Source organism: Halyomorpha halys, unplaced genomic scaffold, assembly GCF_000696795.3.
Source record: "Halyomorpha halys isolate HHAL.00 unplaced genomic scaffold, Hhal_1.1 Scaffold177.1, whole genome shotgun sequence".
Taxonomy (NCBI): Eukaryota; Metazoa; Arthropoda; class Insecta; order Hemiptera; family Pentatomidae; genus Halyomorpha; species Halyomorpha halys.
The window spans coordinates 546,738-555,530 of NW_027114700.1; the positions used below are offsets into that span (position 1 = coordinate 546,738).

The window sequence follows — 8,793 nt, forward strand, 5'->3', positions numbered from 1 at the left end:
AATTAAAATACTTTATAATTAGTCGTACCGGAGTATTTTAATTTTATAAAAATTACAGATGCACGATGAACTAGTAGCTGTGTAAAACATCTGTTAATGTTTACTCATAACAGTCAGCCTCACACCATTTATTTCGGTGAACATAGTCGCAGAACGCAAATCGAGCTGAACTAAACCCTTATGGCTGGACGGCTTAATACAATTTTGATTTATTTATATTTTGATTTGACCTCGTTGGAATGCACCCTACACTGAAACACGGTTTATAAACATAGTATGCATTACAAACCCTTCTTACCCCTTAGACTACGCCTATGACAAGTCGATCGCGAAAACTTTAAGATAAAAAGTAGATCTTATATATTGAAAAGTTGACCACCCCTGGTGTAGAGCTCCAATCTTCACTCACCTGAAAAATGGAACAATCTATCAATAACACAGTCAGGATGCTCGAATGAACAACTACATATGTTCTTTCAACTGGCTACTGCACCGATACCAGAATGATTTTCCAGACCTTCAAACACACTGCCTTTCTTGGTAGTATTTAGGGAATTTAACGTCCCGGCAATTTCAACAAGAAGAAATAGATAATTAAGCATGAGTTCACTTACAAAACAAGGACTTTGTAAAAAGAACTACTTCTCACCCGTTGCCACCTGCCTATTAGTATTGATGTCAAATACTAACATTATTAACACACTGGATCAAAAATAAGTACATTCTTGGCCAATAGCTACCCTTCTTACACTCGTATTTATTGACCACTTTTTATAGAGATCTTCGCAAATCTCTATGATAGTTTTCATACATTACCTTACAACTTTGAACAAACTACCTTTTACACAACTCACTTGTGAAAGTGTGTTTTGCAAACATAATATAGTTAAATATCGACACAAGTCTTTAGAACTTTAAGGAAAAGACCTATTTACAATTTCCTATATCTTGTATACTTTCTTTAATAATGTAGAAAAGAGACTTGTTTTATAACCTGAATAAAATTTTAATTAAGGATAAAGAACTGGCCAAAAATCTTTCAGGTTATTTAACACTTTAATTAAAACTGTAAACTTATTCATAATGATAAGAAGATAGTTGACCTTGAATAATTTGATTGAGGAGATAATGATAATGAGAAAAAAATAAGTTTTTTTAAACTTATTTGTATTATCTTCTGACATCCCCAACCATCTTCTCATATGTAAACCTATTTATTTCGGCCATTTTTGACTTTTGATTATAAAAACGAGATCTTCGTAAATCATTTATAAATAAAACACATATATATATATATAATTGATGTATGTTGTTGGTTTACTCATTACCATGGTCCGTAACTATTTAATTTTTATTTATTGATGTGAGACGGTAGGATAGTGGCTTTGCCACTGGTTTAATTGCATAGAAAAAACAATTCTCACTCCAATTTACAATTAATAAACCGCTTGTAATTGTTTGATATTTTTTCCAATGTATACCAGGGATGGTCATAATAAAATAAATAATGTAGACGTAAATAAATTCCCACAGATAATCCCTTTTTTTTTTCAATGGCAATAATAATGAAAATTAGGCCTAATAATTTTCAAATATTTTTGTGAAAGAAGCCTAGCCTGCTTCTAACAATCTTCCTTAAAACAAAATGTTGAAGTTGGTAAAAATAAACTAGCACATACTATTGATTAATTACACATTTCTTCGCTTGTCCGCACATTTATTGTGATTAATTAAAGTTTTTCCTAATACTTTTGCTTGTTGATTTTATGTAAATTAATTTTAGGTACATGCACGAGTTCGTATCACAGATATTTCCTCTATTGTCTGCGGAAATGATGGTTCGCTTGAAAAGAATGTTAGTTGTGGAATTTGGCATGACACCCAAGTAAGTAATATAAAATAGATCACATGTTTATAAAGTATATAATTTTATTCAGCAGCAGAAATAAACAAATTTTCTCTGGAATTTCGATAGTTTTTGACGCCAAGTGTAATAATAAATTTGTAAGCATTTTGCAAATAACGTTATTGTTTAATTTAATTATATTTATTTTTGTTTACATTGTTTTCTTTAGAATTTTTTTTTTTTTTTTAAGATAAACAAGTATTTTATGTTTTGTATTATAATATTTAAGTGTGAGAATTATGATCATTAAGAGCCAGTTGCACCAATCTCCAGTAAAACGATTTGAATAAATTAGAATCGTCCAAGAAGAATTAAGATAAGATAGAACAACAATACTATAAAACAACAGCAATTTTTGAAACAGTGAATAAAAAATTATTAGAACAAATTATTTCGTTAATAATATAATCATAAAAAATAATTAAATATTTGGTGGTTAATAAAATTAAAATGCTAGATAGATTTTAAGATCCTACGCTCACCTATAACTTTTCTTATTTCTAACAAATTAATACATTATATTTTATAAATTTTTGTTTTTTCTCAAATAAACCGTTTTCATTCATACGTTAGAAATCCGAAGGTTAAATCAAAAGGATATACAAGCGCGCGATTTAAAAAGTTTTTAATTAATTAATTGATTAACATAGGGATTTAAAACAAATAAAATATTTTAAAAACAAAAAAAAAGTTCTATATTAAAACGATAAATGTTGATCCACTGACACTTATCAGATCAGAAGGGGAGACTTCTAACACGCAGCCGTAGGAGGAACGAACTCCGTCGTCATGGGACGATAGCTCTACAGGAGATTGACTGTCCGAGATTATAAACGACAAGAAAGTACAGATAATATGGAAAACAAGAACTTCTGGCCTTATGAAGGTGGTATACTCTAAGTACGGGCAAACCTCTATTAACACGATATGGTCACAACCAGGTGCGAGGGAAGATATGTCGGGCGCTAACAGACGCATCAAAGGCAGGAAGAGCTCATAACCTCTATGTAGGGAAGGAAGTCATAGGGGACAACAAACGGCTGTGGAGACTCGAACAAATAGGGATCGATAGGACGTTTGTCCGTTGCACGATGATGGTGGAGACGGTGTGGGACGAAGAACGGCAAAAGGAAGTCACTCTAGCTCACCACCAAGAAAAACCAATCATCGTGGTGTGAGCGAGACATTTACAAGCCCTCAAGCGTCGCTATTTTTGGTGGGGGATGAAGAAGATGGTCCAGGAAGTTATAGGAGGTTGCGATATATGCCTCAGTACGAAGTACGACCGTCACCCGCCTAAGGCCTTGCAAGAGGAAACACCCATTGCATTGGAACCGCTTAGTGACATCCAGATCGACTCATTTACATGGAAAGGGTTCAAGTGGATAACTGTCATCGACCTCTTTAGTATAGTGGCACTCTTTAGTAAAGTGGCATCTCTCCCCTCTCTACAAGTTGATTGGCACATCAACACTCCGGGTTATCCTAAAAGAAGAGGAGGTATAGAAAGACTCCATAGTACTCTGAGCGATCATTTGCGGGTTTATCATGCAGACAAGGGGCTGGAGCCGGATGAGGCAATGGTAAGGGCGACAGCCACGTATAATCACTCCATCCATACCACTACGGGGTTTTCACCGTTTGAAGTTCTCTTTGGCCTGCAAGGGAGACGTAGGAACTTTATGGACACGGCGGAGGCGGATGGGGAAATTGTGAATCACGGGATGGTCATGCGGAAGTTGTGGGAAAAAACGAGAGGGCAAATGGAGTGGGATGTGGAACGACAAAATTTAAACCTTCGCGATGTGTTGGGGATATTAAAATTGGGACTGTCGTGTACCGCCGTTTAGGGTCCAATCGAATCTCGGCCCTATCAGAGGCCATTCCGGGTGATAACAATTCGGGAACATAATGTGGTAACCATCGAGTGTATACAAGAACCGAGAAAGAGGCGGACGGTTCATGTAGAACAATTAGGGTTCCCAGCAATAATAGCTCCGGAGACACCTGGACTTGCCTCCTCACTAAATTCAGGTATACAGATTTCCGTTTTTTTTTTGTTTTGTATCGGATTGTAAAATAGAGAAAGTGTGAGTGGAAGACAAGTGTAAATAGCCTTATTATGTAGATAGGAAAATTGTGTAAATAGTAAAACGTTATGTGAAGTTTTTGTCAAAGTGTGTCTATCTAGTTTGTTTTTTTGTTGTAACATATAGTATTTTAATTTTTCTAATTTTAATTTTTTTTTTTGAGTTTACGAGGAATTGTTCATAAACTGGCAGGGGTTGGTATATAAGTTATAATCAGAGCATAGGTATTATGAGTCTTAATACTTAAACTCCCCATGTCAACAAGCCAGAATGTATATATAGAGGATTACACAGTATAATAAAGCAGTATCTTAGTTGAGTTTGCGTGTCTCATTTCGTGTCCCTATTTTACTTTTTTTTTTAAAGGTACAGTTCCGACTCATCATAAGTTATATATATATTCAATAGCATTCAAGCAGTTCAAGTGAGTCAGATCTTATTACTTCTTCTCTTTTGCTTTTTTGCTTTCGTCGATACTTAAGTGGTGTATCTAAAGTTCCCGGGATTAATTTATTGTTTTAAGAAAATTTTTCTGTTATTTATCATCTTCAATTTTTTGCTCTTCTCATTTTTTTTCATTTGTAAATAATGGTAACGGAATTGTGGACAAGCGGTTTTAAATCCGGAAGCTTTGAATCAAAACGTGGTCCCGAATGCACCTTCCACAGAGGGAAATCCTCTTCCCCCTGAGTTTACTCCAATATCAGTATCTGTTGCAGAAACATACGCAACAACACTAGAACGGATCAAAGTACTATGACCGCCAAAGACATGAGGAAGGTCGTTTCTGACCTCGAACGGTTCACAGGGGAAGCAGGTGAACTGGGCCACTTCATAAAAGGGGGAGACCGACTGATAAGCCGAATTCAAGCAAAATCAATCGAAAATCTACTCGGTAGCGAAGATGCGGAACTGCGGTCGTCTGCTTATACTGGAGCATCCTCAATCAGATTCAGGCGGACGAAGAAACCCCTTGGAGAAGTATCAAGGAAAGATTAAAGAAAGTGTTTGGAGGAGGACGATGGGCACCAGAGGAAGACATATTTATTATGATCAGGGAGACAAAGAAACCGAAACCGTCTAGTGGGCAATACGCCTCGGAACTTCTGGCACGCATTAACAGAATTCCATACAAACTCAGCGAGATGATGGAAGCAATCCAGGTACAGGGTTGTATGCGATTCTTATCCATGGTACTAAAACTACGGTTAGCAAAGGAGCTAGGGAAGAAGGAAGGATTTCCGAGAAAGCGCTCGTTTGTGGAAATTGTTCAAGATCTCATAGAAACGAGCGCTAGAGAGATGCAGGCCCGAATGTAAGTAGAAGAGCCAGGGTGGACCCGGATTGAATACCAGTGGTCAAGAAAAACACCCAACTCTTGGAGGAGGAGAGAACACAGAGATGGTAGAATAGAAAGAGCTATTAACCAAGAAAATAGAAGAAGACAAGCTAAAACAAGAAACAATTGTCGGCGGGAGGACTGCAAGTGTCTCGGTTGTGGAAAGTTTGGGCATTTAGGGGCGCATTGCCCGCCCATGGGATGCTTCGAATGCGGAAATGAGAGGCACATAGCCAAACAGGCCAAACAGTGCCCATATATATTTACCGAAGAAGAGATGTGGGCCGAGGCGAACTAATGGAAATCAACGTCCAACAGATACGGAGAAGTCACCGTTGGTTGAGTAGATCTTTAGATGAATCTACGGAAGCATCAGGAACATCAGAGACGGAAGAAGAAGTTCGGGAACCACGGAACCGAGCTAGTCAAGCGGACAAGGTGGAAACAAGAGGATGGAAACGAGGGAACAGAGGAGAACGGAGGCGAGACGATGGAGAGACGAAGACGTGAGACATCTGAAGGGGAAGAGCGTTGGTCTGCTTATAAGAGAGAAAGCAAAAGTGAGGTGCCTGGTGGACACCAGCAGTTCCAACACCATCATGTGCCTTGCAAAAGCTGTGTGATGGAGAGAGGACACAGAAGATTCAGAAATGCCAATGTAAATTGATCATCCTGGGTGGCCCATGTGAGGTAGAGGGGGAGGTGGGGACTTAGTAGGGACAACTTGCCGGTATATATCGTAGGTAGTATGCCGAGGGAATACAAAGTGATTGTGGGGTGTGACCTTCTAGAGAAGGTTGGTGTTGGGTTAATAATATCAAGGGAAAATGGAGAATTAACATTGGAGGTAAAACGTACAAATGTCATCGACAAAGAAAAACGAGGGCGCACGGGTCGGAGCAATCAAATAGGCTGAGGACTGGAGGCAGAGGCTCGAGAGGATATATGAAGATATTTTTTTAAAAGAAGGAGACATCCTTGGGGCAACTGGGAAGACAGTCCATGAGATGATACTAAAAAAAGATAAGGTTAGTTACATATGTGAAAGATAAAGGATACCCGCAGGCGCTACGTCACCATATCCGGGAAGAGCTCAAAAGTTTAAAACACGAGGGAATAATTATTGACAGTACGTTCCCATGCAATAGTCCATTGTGGGCGGTTAAAAAGAAGAGCGCGCCAGGTGAAACTCCTGAAAATTACAGAGTGGTGATAGATTATAGGAAGCTGAACGAGAATACCATAGACGGAAAATATCCGATTCCCAGATTTGAAAACATTTTGCACAGCCTGGATGGGTCAACGGTATTGAGCACATTGAACTTGATGGCTGGATATTATCTGATTAAAATGTACCCATAGGATCAACATAAGACGGCATTCACTTTCGAGAGGGGCCAACTAAGTATTCACGAGAATGCCGTTTGGACTCAAAAATGCTCCCATAACCTTTCAGCGCCTAACGGACAAATTTTAAAGGGGAATAGACGAATCTGTATTTCAGATCTATATGGACGTTCTTCTAGTATTCAGGAAGAACGAAGCCGAACACGTGCAACATTTACAGAGCATATTCCAGAGAATCAGGCAATTTCGGCTCAAATTATCGGGATAGAAACCATCATTGGGGCAGGAACAAATACATATCAGGCAATGACAATATAAAAACTGAAGTGTTCCTTTAATTGGATAGATTACAGAAAATTTAGTTATTTATTCTATTTGTTGTTGTACAATAAGTGTGTTATTGATTTTTGTAAATATTGTATTTTTCATTATATGTTTTTGATTATTGTAAACATTTTCTTTTTCTTTCTAGCTTTTGCATTCACTGTACGAAATATTTTAAAAAATTTTATTCTTATGTTTAAATTATGTATTTAGCATTTATTTAAGGGAGCTTGCGAGTTTTTACTATGATTATACATATCATAGTAAAAACTCGCAAGCTACCAAACTACGAAATTTTTTTATTGTAAATAGTTTTCATTATTGTTTTGTTTTACATTTTATTATATTGTATAGTATTAGTTTACGAGGATTTCTCGTAAAATGGTGGGAGGGGGGAGAGTTACGGTCTAAGAAGATCAGCTGATCGGATGTAAATAATGTATGTAATAATGAGATGTATATAACACAATAAAGCGAATATTTTACAGCAGTTCAAGCGAGTCAGATCTTATTCCTTCTTCTCTTAATTAACATTTTGCTTTCACCGATACTTAAGTTACTTACATATATACATATAAACTTATGCGTTGTCGGAAGAGGAATACTTAAAAAAGTAGGAAATTGGGCAGAGTAACAGTACGCAAGACTACAGAAATAACACTCCTTTATTCGCTCTCTTGATGTGTCTTATATACATTTTGGTTGTTTATTTACAGGGGTAGGGAGTATTAAGGCGGACAATACGCCTTGTCGTATTATAACTACCCCCTACCAGTTTATGACATAATGTTCGTAAACTACAAAAACATAGTAATATAAAAAAAATGTACAATTCGTTGAAAGATAAACGAAAAATAAATGACATAGTTAAGTACAGACGTAAGGTTCTAAGCGCTAAACATAATAGTAGGGTACACTGAAATCAGAGAAAAAAACAAAAAAACAGAAGTGAAACACTTCTTCGGAACACAAAGCAACTCAAAAGAAAAAAAAAACATTTATCACCACCATATGCCTTCTTTATTCTTTCTTTCACCGTTAGCCAAACCGTCTCTTCGTCCGCCTGGAACTGATTCAAGACACTTCTCTTGACCCGGCAGATGAGGGCCGCTTTCAGTGAAATGGCGTCGGCTCGCTCCAATAGGTTATCCGTAACCTTCGCCTCCAACCTTTCTATAATCCGGTCACCTCCTTTGAGGAAATGGTTCAGCGCACCTATTTCCACAGTAAACCGCTCCAGGTCCGAAATGGCTTTTCTTAGGTCCTGCGATGTCGCTGCCCTCACCTTCAACATCGCTAACGCGTTCGCATGAGCCGCCGCTAGAGTTGTGGTTCGTAGAGGTTGCAAATCCGGTGCCTCATGGGCCGCCGGGGCTGCGGCCTTGCCCAGCGCCATGAGGACTGCAGGAGCTCCTGCCCCCTCTGGTGGTATATTGAAACTCGCAGCTTGCACGATCGTGGTCCCGTCCACATTCATTCTCATAGATTTCGAAAAAAAAAAAGAGGAAGAAGAGAAAAAAAAAATCAAAAGAAAAGAAAGAACTTGAATGCAGAGAGAAAAAGAAAAGAAAACTGTTGACTGAATATTAAACCGGAAGTAAATTCAAGGGATTCCCGGGTTTCGGCTCTCTTAATGCGTCTTATACATTTTGGTTGTTTATTTACATGGGTTGGGAGTATTAAGGCGGACAATACGCCTTGTCGTATTATAACTTATATATATTAAGTTATAAATAGAGCATAGGTATTATGAGTCTTAATACCTAAACTCCCCATGTAAACAAGCC

The 8,793-nt window shown here is 37.7% G+C and overlaps 1 protein-coding gene across 1 annotated transcript in view; it reads left to right on the top strand.

Moving 5' to 3' along the window:
• LOC106679092 (golgin subfamily A member 6-like protein 26) overlaps positions 1 to 8,793 on the top strand; it is a 21,897-nt gene that overhangs the window by 6,061 nt on the left and 7,043 nt on the right. Inside the window, exon 4 of the mRNA XM_067051841.1 lies at positions 1,784 to 1,885. Coding sequence (XP_066907942.1) covers positions 1,784 to 1,885 — 102 coding nt within the window. The remainder of the gene's footprint in view (positions 1 to 1,783; positions 1,886 to 8,793) is intronic.